At 40.4% G+C, this 19,841-nt stretch overlaps 1 protein-coding gene across 2 annotated transcripts in view; it reads right to left on the bottom strand.

The window, feature by feature from the left end:
- The window catches only part of CSMD2 (CUB and Sushi multiple domains 2), a 1,405,803-nt gene that overhangs the window by 442,285 nt on the left and 943,677 nt on the right, over positions 1-19,841 (bottom strand). The window contains exons 8-10 of one of the 2 annotated variants that reach the window (XM_077296070.1): positions 18,179-18,266; positions 15,412-15,536; positions 11,189-11,310 (exon numbers count right to left, since the gene is read on the bottom strand). The exons of the other annotated variant lie outside the window; for it this stretch is intronic. Of the exons in view, the coding sequence (XP_077152185.1) occupies positions 11,189-11,310; positions 15,412-15,536; positions 18,179-18,266 (335 nt within the window). The remainder of the gene's footprint in view (positions 1-11,188; positions 11,311-15,411; positions 15,537-18,178; positions 18,267-19,841) is intronic. 2 annotated transcript variants of the gene reach the window in all.

Below are 19,841 nucleotides of genomic sequence, written 5' to 3' on the forward strand. Positions count from 1 at the left end.
TAAATGGAAATATTTTTATGATCCCAGCCAGACATAATCATATACCATTGATGTCAGATACTACAGCCCAACTTTCGGCTTTATAACTGTGCTCACTTTATAACGTAACTCATGTTTTATACTTAATTGGATGCTGGGCCTAAATCAAATCAGCTTTGCAATTAGAATTTTGTTTAATTGCAATGTGTTGGTAAATGAAAGTTAAGAGATCGTTATTTCTCAGTGGTGATCAGATCTGCTCCAATCACATTCTAAAAAGAAAAATTAAAATGGGGAGCGGTGAAATGAAAATAATTTAGTGTTATGGGGGAGTACAATGAAATTGTGAGCCAGGCGTTGCAGCCTTAGGAAAATTCTGGGAATCACTCACTTTAATTTTAGCATACAGAGTTTAATGGGGTTGTCTGGTCTTAAGCTACAAGTTTGCATTCACTTTATGCGACCGCAGACTTGTGAATCCCCACATTCGCAGGAAGTGGAGGGTGCGTGACTGCAAGTATGTGATTTGCATACCTGCCACCTTGGGAGAATCCTCGCAGTGCATACTCTTAGTGATGGCTCCATACCTGATTGAGCATCAGGGTGCTCGATCGAGTAGCGAACAGTGCCGAGTATCGCATTTATGCTCAAGTGCTCAGATCCCCGTAAGTGAATTATCTGAGCCGGGCACAGAGAGAGAGAGAGATAGGAATAGAGAGACAGAGAAGGAGAAGGAAAGGAAGAGAGAGAGAATTTTCCTGTCCTCCTGAAAGATGCTCGATTGTGCCATTCACTTCCATAATGCTCCCTACTCGAGTCAAGCATGTCCATGCGTCCGATGTGCTCGATTCAAGTACCGAGCACTTGATCTTTTCTGTGCTCGATCAACACTACATACCATGCGAGGATTCACAAGTTTGCAGTCACACAGAGTGATGGCAGACTTGTAGTTTAAGACTGGACAGCAACTTTAGAGGGAGTCTGTCAGCACAAAATGATTGTTTAAACCAAGAACAGGTGCCCATGTCCCCATGGCTCGACCAAACTATTCAGTACACCTTCCGACTTACTTGTTTTCCATCTATTACCACCTTCTCTGGCTCAGGCAGAGCTATCGATCAAAAAAGTGGGGGTGGTCATACATTGAAAATAAGTAGACAGGAAGGTGTAGTAAACTAGCAGTGCCAAAGGTGCATGACCAGGGCCGGACTGGGACAAAAAAGCAGCCCTGCCACACAAACCCCACCAGCCCACATACTATAACACTCCCCCATACGCGATCAGTGGATTTTGCTATACTTTGTCGTGCCCCTCAACACTCCTCTTAACCCCCGGAGATATTTTCATTTTTGCGCTTTCATTTTTTGCTCCCCTTTTTCCTAGAGCCATACTTTTTTTATGTTTTGGTAGGGCAGTAAAATTGGAAAAAGTGCAATCCCACAGTTGTTTTTTGTTTTGCCTGCCCCGGGCCCCCCAGATCGCCGCTCTAAAAAAAATCCCAGAATCCGAGTTATTCTTACCTGGCAGTGCTCCAGCGGCAAAGCTCCCTCCATGCAGCTGAAGCGCGCACTCGCCAGAGACTGACAATGACGTCAGACAACGGCGACATGCGCGCTGCGGCTGACTTCAGCTGCCAGCCTCCGATTGGCTGGCGGCTCTTAACTATTGAAGTGCGGGCACAGGCCCGCACGTCAATAGCGTTACACTGCCGCAGTGCCGGTAGAGGCCCGGTGAGCAGATGAGACGGGGCCCGATGCGGGCCCCCTCTGCCCACCGGACTCCATACGCCAGTCAGGGCAGTAATGCCCTGATGGTGGCCCTGATCATACCACTGCAAATCTACCAAGACCCGGCCGTCCCTCTAAACTTTCATTTCAAACAACAAGAAGACTGATCAGAGATGCAGCCAGAAGGCCCGTGATCACTCTGGATGAACTGCAGAGATCTACAGCTGAGGTGAGACAGTCTGTTCATAGGACAACAATCAGTAGCATACTGCACAAATCTTGGTTTTATGGAAGAGTGGCAAGAAGAAAGCCATTTCTCAAAGATATCCATAAAAAGTGCCTTTTTTAAGACAGCAATGGATGACCCAACTCATGTTATCTGACAACTTTGCAAAAGACTACTAAGTAGAGGCAAAAATTGCTATAATTTGACTACTGCATGCATGAACCCACACTTGCACCAATCAACATACATTAGTCTGGGAATCTCACTGCACTAAAATGTGGACTAGCGGGCCTCTCCAACCACCAGCCATCCCATCAACCACATCTTCCTTCTCTTTCACCTTGGCAAGTGTTCACACAGGTCTCCAGGGGCAGAACCTCCAATTCTTTACCCCTACAGTCAGGGTGAATGAAAGTCCGTCAACTGTTACGGGAGTGGAGATGCCTGCTGCTTTTATTTTACTGAGCACACCACAGCTTTCTCAATCCACCATAACATCTCCTCCTGCAACTCACTCACAGTCCAGCACTTTGTCGTGTTCACCCTGCTCCACCCTCTCTCAGCACAGCAGCCAATCCTCGGTTCTGCAGTTGTGGTCATGTAAAAGAATGTTTACTACTACATAAGACAAAGATAAGGGTTGAACTCCACAATCTAATATCTGTTGGCCACAGAAATGCTGCCTTTTCACTTGGTGGATAAAGATGGTTTCCTAAAGTTGATGGCCATCGCAGTCCCCAGTACCAGTTGCCCAGTCGCCAATACTTCCTTAAGAAAGATGTGACTGCACTAATCCAGAATGTCGCAGACAACATCACCTGTTCCTTGAAAATATCTATGTCTGCTAGGGTGCAATTCACCACTGACACCTAGACAAGCAAACATGACCAGGGGCATTACATTTCGCTGACTGGGCACTAGGTGACTCTGGTGGCTGTGGGGGCAAGCGGGCAAGGGGCTGCTCCACAAGTCTTGTAATACCCAAGGCTTTTAGGACAAATTTCTGGACCTAATACTTCCTTAACTTCTGCCTCCTCCACCTTCTCTAGGGCCTCCACCTGCACCCTTAACCTCTACCTTAATGAGACATGAGTTCCAACAGTGCAGAAAGAATCCCCCCAGCTCCAGTCTCCACGCAGCCAGGGTTCACCACTATCAGGCAGTGTTTAAATTAATATGCCTTGGAGATCGCAGTCACACAGCTATAGAGTTTTGGACAGCTATCCAGGCTGGGCAATCTCACACAGGTGCCATGCATTTCTCACATCCTCCACCTGGTGGTACAGAAATTTCTCCACCACTATTTTGGTCTGGATGTGATGCTGCAGAAAGCATGGTCACTGTGTGCTCACTTCCGCTGTTTACACCCTGCGGATTATCGACTTGCATTGCTACAGACGTCTTTCAGCCTACCATTTGATATGCCAAGTGCCAACACAGTGGAATTCATTCTGCAAATATTACAGCAACTGTGGTAGCAGTGACAAGCCTTGGTGCAGTATGTCCTTTTGCATAGCCTGGGCCAACAAAGTATGGACGAAGTACAAATCACGCTTGCGGAGTGGGCACAAATGAAGGACCTCTGCACCCTTCTGCACAGCTTCGAATGTGCTGCTAAGATAGTTAAAGCTGATGATGCCATCATCATCATCACTATTCCAGTCATCTACATGCTTGAAGCACACTTTGAATAGTCTGCAGGGGGGTGGGGGGGTCCCAGAGGAAGAGGTGGAAGCAGAGAAGGATGCAGAAGGGTTAACAATATCTCTAAGATCCGAACTGTTGTCGCACAAGCAGGTGCCACGGGAGAGTGGATGGAGCGATTGAGGGGTTCTCCAGGTACCAGACAAACTGTTACTGAAGGTGCAGGAGCCGAGGAACAACTGAAGGATGACAAGGAAAAAATGAAGAGGATCATGTCCCCCTCTCTGTTGTCCAAGGTTAGCGGGAGGAGACGGAGGAAGCAAGCTTGAGTGTTACCCAGCCACCAATGCACTATGAACTTGGACCTCATGGAAGCACCTGACGCATGAGCACCTTCATGCTGCACTGCATCTCCAACATGATGCCTGTTTTGATAGGATTAGAAATAGTGCTGACTATTGTGTTGCCACAGTGCTAGATTCTCGGTACAAGAGTAAATTTTGCCAGATGCTTTCCCTCCTGAAAAGGGATGCGTGCATGCTGGAGTATCGAAACACTCTTGTAGACAATCTTAAGAATGGTTTCCCCCAGACAGCAGTGAGGCACACAATGTGCATCGCAGTTTTAGACTTCCAACACTGGGAACGTCGAGTCACCAGCGCAACACATTAGTAGCAGTGTAAGTGGCAGAACCATTTTCTGTGACTCATTTCACACAATTGTTTGACCAGCCAATGCACCAGCAGAACAGAGTACAAGTCTGATACATTGTGAATAACTGGACAGGACGGTGCATGAGTATCTAGAGCTCAATATTAATGCCATGAGGGGGAATTTGAACCCTTTTTCATTTTGGTCTTCAAAAATGGAAAAATGGCCTGAGTTCGCCTGTCACACCTTGGATGTTTTGTCTTGCCCAGCAGCCAGCTTTTTCTCAGAACGTATCTTCAGTGCTGTTGGTGGTGTCTTGATGGAAAAGCACATCCGGCTGACTCCCGAAAGTGTAGACCGCCTAGCTTTCATCAAGATAATCTAGCCATGGATCTCCAATGACTTTTGCGCCTCAGTTGCAGACTGTTGCCACTGCTGTTGATGTTACAAACATTTTATGGAAATGTGAAGACTCCAAGTTGGATCTCAATCTGGTGGCTTGCCTCTAGTGGAAGGGGTGTCAGAGCCCCATTATACTATTTCTACTCTGGGGAAATTGATGCCACTTTAGTGGCCATTGACAATATTATTTTGAAATGGGGAGACTCCAAGTTGGGACTCCATCTGATGGCTTGCCTGTAGTGGAAGGAATGACAGAGCCCCATTATACTGTTTCTATTCTGGGGAAATTGATGCCACATTAGTGGTGTTTGCTCCTATTTTTTGGAAATGTTTCAACTCCTAGTTAGGTCTCCTTCATGTGTGTTGCCTGTAGCAGAAGGCCTCCCTGACCGGCAGGCCTGTGCTTACTTTCAGTCAACTACCTGTGTTACTATCCTTAACTTTTTCTAACATTAGTGGTCTACCAAGCTGATATTTGTGCCACCTAAGTGTGGCTTAGCAAAAAAACAGTTTGAGCTGTTGCATGAGGTTCAGGGCTCCCAGCACAGCAGACTTACACGGATCCCTCACCCATCTTGTCTTAATTAATACTTAAATTCAAAGCTAAAAATACTGGCCCATGGCTGATACCTCATGAATTGCCCATGGCTGACTGCTGTTGTGCCATTATCAATTTTCTACTGAGGGTCGATTGATTCCATTTTTCCTGGTGTCTGTCCCTAATTGTTGGAAATGTTTAGACTCTAAATTGGGTCTCCTTCATGTGTAATTCCTGAATTTGACAGGGCGCTCCGAGCACCAGGCCTACACCTGTCATTCATCTACCTGTTACTGATCAATGTTTAACCCTAGAACGCATACCTGGGGCCTCGCAGGCCTGCCAGGTTACTTGTTTTCTATTTTCTGTAAAACTACTTTAGTTAGAATTTTGAAAATCTAGGTAATCCTCAGGTATATAGTTGTTAGTAATTTCCAGTTATTCATATATTTTTATGTTACAGACATTTCGGTATAACAACCTTTTTTTGGGACTACCCCATATTCACGCACCTGGGGCCTTTTAGGCCTGTACTAGGTTTACATGTGATACACAGATTTGCTTTTCAAGGCAAATTACGGAGGCAATGTTTCGATGTCGAATACTCTTTCTGGAACATCCAGAGCAAAGAGAAAAAAAAGAAAGCGCTGCTATATTTGTCCAGCAAAGAAGGAATGAAAATCGGAGCGTTTCTGTTCTACTTGCGGACAAAATGTATGCAAGGAACATTCAGCCGAAAAAATAATATGCGAGAATTGTCGGGGGAATATGTAAAGTTACAAATAAATATTCCTGCCCCAAGTTTGCTACAACCAAAAAATGTTTTCATAAAAAAATTGCACATAGAATGCCTATATTTGGCGTGCCCGTTTACTTACTTTTTTGTTGTTTTATGCCCATAATTACGTTTTGAAATATACACATCTTAGGCTGTGTTCCCAGTAGCGCTGGGGTTCGCCAGAAGGGGATCCATAATGGATCTGACCTCCTGGTAACTCCAGGATTCCGCCAGCCTTAGCTGGGGTCATCAGGAGGTCAGATCCATTATGGATCCCTTCCTGGCGGACCCCAGCGCTAGTTGGAATGCATCCTTACCTTGAAATTGTAAAATAAATTTTGAAAATAATTTTTATTTGAGTTATTCCATGATAATTGTAAACAGGCCTAAAAGGCCCCAGGTGCGTGAATGTGTAGATTTCTATGGGTATGCGTTCTAGGGTTAAGCTAGAAATGCTAGTCCAAGCCCTGTCGCAGGCCCTGTCCCATGCATCCATGATGCTCATTTATACCACGGTATTTGTATTCTGGCTGCTGTTTTGGCAGCTTTTTGTCCCTCCTGAAGGTGTTGTCTATACATTTGGTTTTGCCTCCCATTAAATTCAATGGGATTAGGGTATGTTCTCAGAACTGAACTGAAACGAACCTTAAAAGGTTCACTCATCTCTAGTAAAGAGTAACGAAATATACGGTAAATCTATATTCCTAATGATATTTTATGCTATCACCATGACTATAGCTACTACATGTTTATACAGATATGTTTAGTCCACCACTTTCTTTTTGTCAAGGACCCCGATTAATCTCCACGCAAGGTCACATGCAATTAAAATCATTGGGTGTCCACATTTAAATGCATATAGCATAAAAATGCATGACAGAGTATTACAAAATTATGTTCTTTTTTACAAGGCTATTATTTAGGGGCAAAAAGTGAAGATAAACCAGAGCACATGTAGGACATTAAAAGGAGCAGGAGATGAATATATCTCCTGGGACATATACAGATTTAGTGATATTACATTTTGAATAGGTAGGAGACACAACAGAATCAAAGCCGATGATAACATAATGGTATAGTAGTAGCAGTATGTCTTCTGGTAATGTTTTTTTTTCATCTAAATTCTGATTACCCCCCCATTGATCTAGTGTAGTTATACGTAATAAAATCAGTTGCACTCACCCTCCCCCACTCCAGTGCTCCGAGGGTTATTGGTTGCAGCAGTGACATCACGTCTACTGTGCATGTGACCGCTGCAGCCAATCAATAGGCTCAGTATCTGCTATAGAGATAAGACACTGTTTATTTGGCTGCTAGAAATTCTGGTACTGTAGGTAATGGAACAACAAATACTCTACATGTAATTAATGATTTGTAATATTCAGTAGTTGCTACAGAAGAAATAACAAAACTTCACAAGGGAGCCTGCCATGCACAATGTGCCAAGTTATAATTTGAAGCTTCCATCAAATGCCATTTTCCACTAAGATCCTGAAACATATTTACTCAATAATGGTTGAAAGGGTGAACACACATGGCCAGATTCATTTGCAGAAATAGCTGCTAAAGTCTAGAAATAGCAATTTAAGTTGGCACTTTGGTGGATATGACTATAGTGCAATGGGAGTAGCAATGATTGTCTCTGATTACCAAGATTGCCATTTCATGCATGTGCATAATCATAATCCTCTCAAGAGTATAGTTTCAACTCAGTAATATAAACGCAATAAAAAAGATGAATTACGGTAACTCTGGATTTACCATTTTTTTCATACTTATGATCTTTTAATCACATTATGAGAGCAAACAAGACCTTTTAATGTTTCATGTTACCTGTGTTAACATATCATAATCAAAATTCAAACTTCCAAACCTTTATTGGAAAAAGAAATGTTAATATCTTACTTTTATTATTTAAGGAATGCAAAAGGAATGAACAAAATAATTATCTAAATCAAATTAATACTTGAGGTCACCACCACCCTTTGCAAACAGATATCAATTCTTCTCAATATGCTTGCACAGTCTTTGAAGGAACTTGGCAGGTGGGTTGTTCCAAACATCTTGGAGAACTAATCACAGATCTTCTGTGCATGTAGGCGTGCATAAATTATTCTGTCTCCACATGTTATTCTAAACAGACTTTATGATGATGTGATCAGGGTTCTGTGTAGGGCATACCATCACTTCCAGGACTCCTTGTTCTTTTTATACTGAAAATAGTTTTTAACGACGTTGGCTCTATGTTTGGGGTCGCAATTGTAGTATTTCAGAATAGATAAGTATCTAGCCTTATCATTGAGGACACCATTAATGTTGACCAAATTCTCAAATCCATTTGCTGAACTGTTGCCACAAACTTGCTAGAACCTTCACCAGCTTCAGTGTTAACTGCAGCCACACATTGTACTACACACCATCCCTTTGGTAACAAGCTGCCTTTGTTACAGCCAAATAATTAAAATTTTGACTCATTTCTTCAGAGCACCAGCTTTCAATTTTCTTCACCCTAGTCTCTAGTCTTCAAGCTGTTTTCATGTATATTTGAATCACTTTGCCTGGTTTCCATTTTGAAGGCATCATGGTTTTTAGCCATAATTATTCCATGAAGATCATTTCTGGCCTGAGTTGTAGCTGGCTACCACTGGTTGCTGCTTGTTTTGAGCTGATAGCACTGCTGGACATTTTGTATTTTCGAAAGAAAGTAAGCATATTTCTTTCAACTGCTGCACTAAGTTTCCTTGGCTAGCCACTAAGTCTATGGTCCTTAATGTTTCCCATTTCTTGGTGTCCTCAATGCTGACAAATACAGGGAGATACTTATCTATCATGCTGTATCTTCAGGAAGGCATCTCATTGGCTTCAAATTTATTAATACAGCCAATCTCATTACTAACTATTTTCAACCCCCCAAAAAACCAATGAGTCCTGAAAATGGTGACATGGCCCCTACTGAGCTCTAATCTCAACATCATCGACTCTGCCTGGGAATACATGAACAGATAGAAGGATTTGCACAAGTACACATCCACAGAAGATCTCAAAAACTGTGTGCAAGTTAATAAGAAGAATTAAAGCATTAGCAGGGGTCACACTTGCAAGTGCCATGTGAGAAACTAGTGCGAGTCTTTCGCATCAATACCTGACACTGCTGCCAGCACTCGTGACCGGAGCATTCAGCTGCATAGAAATACATGCAGCTGAACGCTCCAGTCCCGAGTGCCGGCAGCAGTGCCGGGTATTGATGCGAGAGACTTGCACGAGTTTCTCGCATGGCACTCAAAGTGTGACCACGGCCTTAAAGGGAACCTATCACGTGAAAAAATGCTATTAACCAGCAAATATGGAGTTAATCTGCAGGTTAATAGCATTCTGAACCTGCCTGGTGCCCGCACTTAGAGCCTAATGCTGATCCTGCAGTCAGCCGCCACTCTCTATACACAGAGTAGTGACTGTAACTGTGCGGCCCTGTGACTGGACACTGAATGCTAACGGGAGGAATAAAGTTCATTTCCTGCTGGCAGCGGGGATCGAAGTGCGAGCGTCGGGCAGGTTCAGAACACACCGTGGTCACACCGTATAGTAACGTGAACTAGATTTTTCTTTTTTTCGTTCACTTTGTATTTTGTTAATTGATAAATATAAAGCAATAACATTCAAATTTTTGAAAACATTCTTACTTTGCAACATTTATTTCACATCTGCCTAAATCCTTTGCACAGTACTTAATATATAGAAAATTGTGTATATGTTCATTTTTATTGAACCTTAAACAATAAGTGGGCATATTTTGAGTGGTGATTTATAGTTTTTATTAGTAACATTTTGGGGTAAATACAATGTTTTATTCACCTTTTATCGGATTTTTTAGGAACGTGAGGCGATCAAAAGCAATTTTTCTTTATTACACTTACCTACCTATATTTTTATAAATTGTACTATTATGGCTGTGTAAACAGCAAATATGTTTATTTTATTTTTTTCAACTTTTTTTTAACTTTTCATTATAAAAGAAGGGTGATTAAAACTTTTATGGTTTTTATTTTTATATTTTTTTATTATGTTACACTTATATTTTCAGTCCCTTAAGGGGACATGAACTCTTGAGCCCGCTTTGCATATTTGCAACTGATGTGTTATGTACAGGCTTGCTTAGTGCAGAACTATGGTCTTATAGCTTTGCGCGCCTATTAAACCTGATAACCATATACTGTACGTGAGGTGTTTATCCTTTAGTTATACATAATATATACAGGATTCCACAAACAAAACATTTGATTCAGCTTACTTGAAATATACAGCCTGAAATTACCAGTTTTTTGAAAAAGAAACCCCCCTAAACAATGCTATATGGGCTTCAGGGGTCTATTGATGGCCACCCAATGGCTTTGATGTTGCTTTTAGCCTGTCAATAATTTTTCTAGTTATGATATTGATTTCAGTTCACAGTCAAATTTAAGAAAAAGTGCGGTTGAACACATCTGTAGATTCTCTTATCACTTCAGCTCAGTGTATCATTACCACACATGCACAAGTTCAAATTACTAATACTGACCTACAAAGCCATCCATAACCTGTCTCCTCCATATATCTCTCAACTAATCTTCCGATATCTTCCCTCACGTAATCTCCAGTTCTCCCAAGACCTCCTTCTTTCCTCCAGACTTATTCACTCCTCACCCAACCGCCTCCAAGACTTCTCCCGAATATCCCCCATCCTCTGGAATTCTTTGCCCCAACACGTCCAACTATCAACCACATTTGGATTCTTCAGACGGAACCTGAAAACCTATCTCTTCAGGAAAGCCTACAGCCTGCACTGACCCCGCTGCCTTCTCACCATTACCGGAGCTCCTGCAACCCTCAACCTACTGTCTCCTTCCCCACCATCCTGTAGAATGTAAGCCCGCAAAAACAGGGTCCTCCCCCTTCTGTATCAGTCTGTTATTGTTAGTTTGCTTACCTGTATATCTGTATTTTGTATGCAACCCTTTCTCATGTAAAGCACCATGGAATCAATGGTGATATATAAATAAATAATAATAATGCAAACATGTTACACAAAAACATAAATTTGACTTTAATTCTATGTCTAGATTATATACATCCCTATAGCACTAATTTCTCTTGTATACTCCATGCACATAAAAAATATATTAAATATTGGTCAAACATCATATAGCTATTCTACTGTGACTTTTCACATTTTATACACTCATAATTTCTTTACACCACTATCATACCTTGGATGGATTAATGGCTGTAATGATCCACACACAGTGTGCATTGCTGTCATACTGGACTGGATAGTTAGGGGATGTGATAATCCCAGAAGGTCCCCGAAGATGAGCGTCACACATTCTTGCTGTAGGGTAAAATGTGAAAATCCATTAGGTCATCTTAACCGTAAACTATAGAATTTTATGTAGGATGATGTTGGGTTGACATTTACTTATAGCTTTTTGTATAGGATTATGTTTGCAGTGATACAATATTATCCTACATCTACAGTCTACTTTTAATAAGAGCAATACCATATAGCGAGCCAATGTACTTTTATAGTGGTAGAATATACATGTACAAAACATACCAATATAACTTTATATTTTCTCTTTTTCTATACCTAGTAGGATTGTATTGGACTCGGTTAGGACACACTGTCTTGCAATAGCGTAGCTGTTATCAGAAGCACAAGGTATGAACTAAAGCCAAAAATGGTCCCATCAAGGAAAATAGATCATTTTTTCAATATGTTTAACTTTTCTTCTTGACAAAAAACAAACGGTTTTCTGACTTGTATGCGGTTATGTATAGTGAGAGTGACATAACTTGAAGCTTGTCCTAATGCCAATCTCCAAGAAGGTCCACAACTATCATAGACTTTTATTATTATTGGTCTTCTAATATGGGCCAACAGAACCTTTAGGCCCTCCTAGGCTCATGATCCCAAGTGTGACTGTAATCCCTGCACCCTTCTATAGCTACAACACTGTGTATAGTATAGCTTAGGAAAGTAATACTCTAAATGACTAGAGATGGTACATTCGATTTACCAGTTTGCAGAATTGCAGTGAAACAGTATTTCACTGTTTGGAGAACGTTTAAAGATGACTGTAAATCACTATGTACACAGAAATACATGCAAAGCACAGATGGTCAATGCCTTAGGCTGAATCAGTTGCTACTGTGCTATAGCTAAGTCAATGGATTTAAGGTCATATTCGATAAGAATGCTGCATTTGACACAGGGAATTGGATGAGTCCCAGCCTTGGGTGTTATATTGTCTCATGAAATAGTCAAACGTCACTGTGCCTGACAACCCAAGGGTGCAATTACATATATAAGGAGCCAGAAGATTAAATGCACAATAAGCCTTCTTCCTAGCCAAGTAGCAACATCTGGCATAAGAAAGGTTAAGCCAGGCTTTTCTGTTCAGCTAGTTTCATGGAGAAGGATGGGAGGAGGAAGATTTCATGGAAGCAGCTGATCTGGACAGACTCTGGCTCCCTCATTCTTTCCAATGAAGACTGCTGGGTTTGTCTCCACCTCCCCTGTGCGTGGAGTGTGTTTGGGGTGGGTGTGTGGCTCTGAATATCAAGTGTTGCTAGGACAGTGCTGCAGTGAAATGCGAAGGCTGGCTGAAAAATCTCACTGACAAGAAGGAATGCTAATTAACGAGTCCCCCTGCCACCATTCTGCAGGACAGTTCTTGGCTTGCTTGTCAACCTTTTCCGAATGAATGCAAAGGGTTAATATGTTCTAGGTGACCTTGTGACAGCTTGTATTGGGCAGAGGAGTAAGAGAGGACCCATTCATTACTGTACAAAAGGCAGCGACAATTATTTTCCATTCCATTTACAAAAGCTCAGCAATTCATCATGCCCCAGTCAGACGCGTCCTACTCTAATGTTTAATGAAATGTTAATGCTCCCTCATCACCACTCCCTACCAAATGCCTGGCAGATTGACAGACGCATTGCTACACTTCTGTGACACATACATCAGGTTCCACAAGGGTATTTCTCAGCTTCACAACAGGGAGCAGAGGGTGCTGGTGCAATACGTCAAAAATTAATTATCTTCCCAAGTCAATACAAGTCCGCTATATCTACAGCATCTAGTATTGTCACACCGCTAATATACCGTAATATGCTTGTAATACTAAACACTCTCGGAACAACTGTGGTTAAAGAATAGAAAAGGTGAATCTGCAATAATAGAATAGCAATTTGCATACATCGCTATTTTCTATTGATGTTAAAGAGAACCTGACAGATGATACAAGCTGCCACATCCATGGGCAGAAGGTATCAGACACTGACTGTACAATTTCAGCCATACATGTTTAACTATGAAATGCAACCGTGGACCAAGTCGCACAGAAGACTAGTCGAACAGGTGGGTCCTCCTCGCCTTCTCGGCACCCGCTACCCTGGAGTGACAGGTCTCTGCCTGCATGTATAGTGAGAGACCTCTCACTCCAGGGCAGTGGGTGGGGAGCAGCTGCCTTGATCCACCTGTCCGACTAGTTTCTCGTGCTGTTTGGTCAGCAGCAGCTTTTAAAGTGTATTTCTCTGAAACACCCCAGCGTTTCAGAGTGAAACATATGTGGCTGAAATTATACAACCAGTGTCTGATATATGATGCCTGTGGAGCAGTCAGCATGTATCAGCTGTCAGGGGCCCTTTAATTTGACCATACAATTGACAATATACTGGAGCCGACTATACTTTGCCAAACTTGCAATTTTAGGTAGGACTGGATGACCACTTATTGTGCACAGCGGTGTCCCAACTCTCCCCTGATGACTGATGATGGAGAGACAGTTGGGAATAGCCAATACCCACAAGATGATCAACTGATCCAACCAAAATTATAAAGTTCAGTTAACATTCATCTAATTGCTTTAGCCAACTGTCAAAAATATCTCTCTTACAACAGGGCACATTCCTATAAAATTAAAGTCAAAGTAAAAAAACAAGATGTTTATGGAAGCCAACATTTTTACATCATTAAACTGGCTGTCACTAAAGAACTTGCATTTGCCAACAGGTTGATAAGAAGTTTGCTAGCAGTCTAATTCCCCTGGCAGCCCTTATATATTAGGAACTAATCTGTAATTAACAATGGAATCTAAGATTTACTATGCACTTATCAGATATATATATATATATATATATATATATATATATACTGTGTATATATATATATTGTACTTAACAGTTATATATATACACTATATATGTGTGCTTGTATATAAATATATATATATATGTATATATATATATATATATATATATATATATATATATATATATATATATGTATATATATATATCTACTTATTTGGTAATAATTAATCTTGACATACATATAAACTAAAATGACATGCTTCACAGTTATTGATAGGAGCAGTTATAGTGCAGCAATTGAGATCTTACTTTTTCTGATCTGGTATATTGTGATGCATTTATCATTAGATATTCAGTTTATAATGGAGTTACAAGGCTTAGTCATTAAAAAGAAATGTGATGATATAATCACATGCCAAGTGTCAGGGAAAGTCCTGTAGTTCAGAAGAGTGCTTGTTGTCCACTCTTGCTCAAGGGACCACCAACAGCTACTTTATGGCACTGCAGCACTGGTGGGTGTCAGAATCATCTTGTCATGTACAGTATGCTCTATTGCTCACAGCTGGTGATTCAAGAACTTCATACAGTGTACATTACTTGCTTACATAGCAGCAAAAAAGATGACCATCTTAAAAGGCTGTAAGTGTCTGATCAAGCATTAACATTTTAAGTCCTGGGCATTTTTCAATGTTTATGCATAGCATAAGAAAGAAATGCTGGTAAGAAAAGGTAAGAAATGCTGAAGTTGATCTGGTCATAAGAAAGAACCAATTAGAGTAACCTCCCGTGACCCAAAAAGCCAGAATAAATCTACTTCTTAGTCTCATGGGACTTTCACAAATCTAACAACCCCCCTATGTATAGGGATGTTACGTTTCCTTGAGATCATTAAAGAAGATGTAGCTTTTGCAGGTCAACAACACATGAAATGGCAAAGCATTTTTCACAATACTTTAAATAATCTAACAACTCGTTATCAGTCAATGCAATCCCAGATGAATTTATACCCTGTAATAACCCCATCAATGGCCAGGGGCATGTAAGGGAAAAGATAATGGCTTATTAGTGAAGACAAAGGAATAGGGAGATATAGAAGATGGTCAAAGAACCAATATATAATTCCAAATCATGGTCAATTGTGGTTTACAAATTCTAATATGTAGTAGACATGGAAGCAAAATCAGTTTTCAGTGTAGTGGGAAACTAAGTAAGACCACTAATCAAAAATTCATGAAAAATGTACTAGTCAAAAACAAGAATGTCACAATAACAGATAGATGTAGATATACAACTGGTAATAACATACATTTTAGGGCTGCTGGTTTGATGTTACCTCTGCAAATAGGACGGTGATCACTCCAGGCGGCAAACATGTCGCTCACTTTCATGCAAGTGATGCTTTTGGAACCTTGCAGATCGTAGCCATCGTTGCACAAGAATTGGATACTGGAGCCAAGCCTATCGGAAATAACACATGTGTAAAAGGATTGTGGAAGGAACAGATTATCCCACAAATTGGATGCAAACAATATACCCGGACAGGCAATATGAACTTTGAAGATTCCACAGTGTATGTTATGCCAAGCAACTTGCCATTTTTTATAGTCTTTGATGATAGGCATGAGCAGTTATCTTCCATGTGAAGATGATGCTGATGAACAGAAGGAAGAACAGAGGCGCTCGCACTCAATAATGGATACAGGCTACTTTTTGAAGAAAAATGCTGCTCCAATATTTTTATTTACATTCTTCAATAAGCAGCAATAAGATTTTCTCCCCCCCTTCTAATTCCCTAACCACATTAGTTCCCACCAATTGCGACTGGGTTGAATTAACCCCTGCATTTGTAAGATATTGATTTCCTGCTCCACCTGATAACATTTCAGGACCCAATCCTCTATGCTGAAGAGATGTTTGATAAATATCGACTCTTCTCTCCCTCTTTCTATAAAAACAGCATAATGCACAATATTGATATCCAGTATTTCCCAGCAGCTCCGTGATTTATTGCATTATCACTGTCATTACAAATCTTCTAGATCATTCCGTAGCTAGGGAACTGAGAATAGAATTGCAGTGTATTGCAAGCCCCATCTGTTGGAAGAGTATGTTCATTTTCATCAGAGTATTACGTGTTGGGGAAAGGTTAGCGGTTTGGCATGCCAGAGAAGGACTCGTAACATGTCACTATGATACATAGTACTGGGTGCAACATGGTGCCTATTTTTACCCATTTAATTTAGGTAGGGCTGTTTACATCTAAAAAGCGAAGATCTAGTAAGTAAGTAAATGTGCTCCAACTGATTACAAAAAAATCGGCATGTATGTTGCTTTATTGGCATAGGATTATAGGAGAATGTAATGATTTATGAAGAACCTGGAATATGGGAGACAGATTGCAGAATAAGAATATCACGTGGTTCACGAAACCTAATTTACCCCCAAAATCAATTTATTTTCATCTATCTGGAATTATTATCCTGAAACAACATTGTACTTGCTCTTTGACCTTTACTGCATGGTAGCAAAAAAAGTCTCTAATTCATCGTTATTTAAAAAAAACAAAATAAATAAGAACATGCATAAAGAACAATGCATCACCATTCCTACAGTGTTACATTTAGTTACACATAGTTTCATCTAGTGCTAAAAGGTACAAATTGTTTTATTGATAGAGACGAGCGGTTCTTTATTTATTAATGTTCATAAAAATGGAGGAGAGATGGGAATGAATTATGACTTTTATATCTATGTCGTCTCTTTCCGCATATTATGATCTACATAGACTTGAAGGATCTTGTCACCACTCGCTATATCTTCAGCTGCAATCCTCTGGAGTTTCACAGCTTGTGTGATATCTACAGTTGACACATTAGGTTGTCATAACCGATGCGTCCTTGCACATTTGATAACTGACATCATAAACGTAAGCAAGTAAAAAGCTTGAGAAACAACATTGTTCTGTGCTGTAACCCAGTTAGTGATGGACAAATAACGTGGTCTAACATCTAGGAGCCTTTCATTATTGGAGCATTATTAGCATTAGGTAAAAAGCACTGGCAGATCAGTCATAAGGCATAGATTTTGTGTTTAGTAGTCTTGGAGCCAAGCAAGCAGAATGTTCAAGCAATGTGGAACACCAGTTCTAACCATTTTAGGGAATGTTACTGAACTGGAACACTAAGATCAGGAGAAGCCCAGAGCTCGATCAACAAGATGGTTTATAATCTTAGATTTCCAGAATGAGGCACCTTGTACTTGTAGAGTGTCATGGGCATCTTCATTTTGGTGTTAGTTAGTGGCTTCATAAATCCCCTACCCTATAATGTTATGACATACAATATCTGATTGTCTAACCACCTCTCTTGACATGAATTCCTCATACAATAACACTTCTAGGTAACTATTTCTTATAATTCTGCATGTTTCATAACTCTGTTATCCCTCCAAGAAAATTATGAATTAATTGACAACAGGGTGTCACCAGTTGAAGAGATGAGGGTGTGTTCCTATAAACGCTCCCTCTGTCCAATCAGAGCAGTCAATGTCAGACTGCATAGAGATACGCCTACTGTCTATTAGAACTGACATGTTACAAGAGGTGACAGCTGCTTGTCGAAAGTGGTCATTTGTTGCTCAAATTTTATTCCCATTGATCCCCTGAGGATTCAGAGGTTCTTTTATCCTTTACATTTCAGAGATATGGGCCTTTTATTACAGTGGTTTTTATGGTTTTTAACAAGGAGACATTGCTCATAGGCTAGTAATGCCAATGAGCTTGAAGACACTCCCCAGAGAATACTGTGAGTTCTGCCTCCTTGAAAAAGACAATAAAATGTAGCACTAAATAAAAAGACCATATCTGTAGAACCATATTGGGGATTTAAAAAAAGCAAAACATAAATTATTTTGGGAGCAGTGGAAATAAAATAAGAGCAAACATTATCCACTTTTGACCTTGTGACAGGTCCTCCTTTAAGTATATTTCTGACCAAAAAAAAACACTTTATCAAATTAAGTAGTCACAATAATATTAGGGAAAATTATTGAGCTAAGGAGTGGAAACAAGGAGTTAATAAGCAGGAAAAGAGACCTCTCACCTGAAATCAGAACCTATTCTTTTTCCATGTTCTGGAGTTCCTGGGTCGGGACACAAGTGGTGTCCTTGGTAAACACCCACCTGAGTTACTAAAATGCAAAAGAGAGAGCATACACAGAGAGGAATCACTCCACACACGGCTGACTGTAACAGCAACACTTGGATAATGTAAGAATCACATAAGTACAGTAACTGGCATTTGTGTCCGACATGTTTCACTTACAAATAAGGTAATTGAATGAACATGATTTGCTCTCCAAACCAAAAACCTTCCCTCTGGATGCAAGCATACATTACAATTTGGAAAATGCATTCTTATCCCTTACCCTTAGCAGTATTAGATTTCCTAACTATCGTTTAGCCTTTAATACTACTATGACTTTTTATCTATTTTAAAAATAAAATCACCCATTCAGCTCAGGAGGAACCAGTAAACTGGAACAGAAGAAGACTTGCCCCCGCAGAGCTGGATGGGTGCGTACATTTGTTACAAAGGCATAGCGCATCTAGACCTTATTGTAGCCGGTCTGGATGTTTTTTTTCCAGTATCCTTGAGTAATATTTAATTTAAGGAATCACTCGTTGGCTTGAAAACAGATTGTGATGTAATTCCTTAAAGAAAATGTTTTTACTTTGACATCTCTTTATTTTCAGCGATCAGTAATTTCAACCAGTGTAAGAAACAAGAAACCTATCGGTGGCACACATTCAGGCACACTCACACTCACAGACACTAATATCACCAGCGCAGTGGAAGGATATAGCATGTGGATATGTATTCTGTATGTTTCCGTTATTTGGAAACATTACCTGGAATATTTCCTAACAGCCGCATGGATAAGTGGTATGATCCAAACTGGAAATGAATTCTAAGCAACGAAACACAAACTAGGGTATATTATTACACTCAACGTCTTCACTATACACTTCAATCTTCCATACTGTATATCTCTACATTTATATGTCCCACAAGCCAGGTCTGAAAGAAATATGCTGCAGCCCAGCCAATATTTGGTCACGGAGTATTGCCTGGAAAACCCAAAGGAAATATCCAAGCGTCCTCAAAGCTGTAAGAACATTGGATTGAATGTTATTCCATGCATAATATACCACAGATGCCGTGCACCAGCTTACTTTACTACCATTGCGTGCCCAAATCTCTTCAATAGGTCATGTCGGTAATAAATTTAGACATCCTTTATTTAATAGCGGCATCCAAAAAATATGAAAAAAAAAAAATCAAGAAAGGAAGTCTCGTCCCAATTTTTGCCCCCTCGTGAATGTTAATGAACAAATACACATACAGATGGGTTTACTGTATGCTTAAAAGAAAAGTGCACACTTCAAAATGTTTTTTTAAGAGACTGAAATATGTTCCCTGAATTTGATTTTATTTTTTACATGTCACATTATCAAAGTTAAAGTGAATGTAAAAGAACAGTGAACACTTAGAAAGAAAGAACAAGTAAGAATGAGCACACTGTGAATGGGTTTGATGTAGGTGTGTGAAATAACGACACTCAAAGAACGATATGTCAGGTGAACATTTAAAGAAATGGAAGTGATAAAGCAGAGCGACATTGGGTAATAGATGAGTGAAAATGGTTACATGTGGCATGTCAGCAACGGGGACGGATTAGTATACACAAGACTTGTACAGACGG

This window comes from Ranitomeya variabilis, chromosome 3 (assembly GCF_051348905.1).
Source record: "Ranitomeya variabilis isolate aRanVar5 chromosome 3, aRanVar5.hap1, whole genome shotgun sequence".
NCBI classification, from domain to species: Eukaryota; Metazoa; Chordata; class Amphibia; order Anura; family Dendrobatidae; genus Ranitomeya; species Ranitomeya variabilis.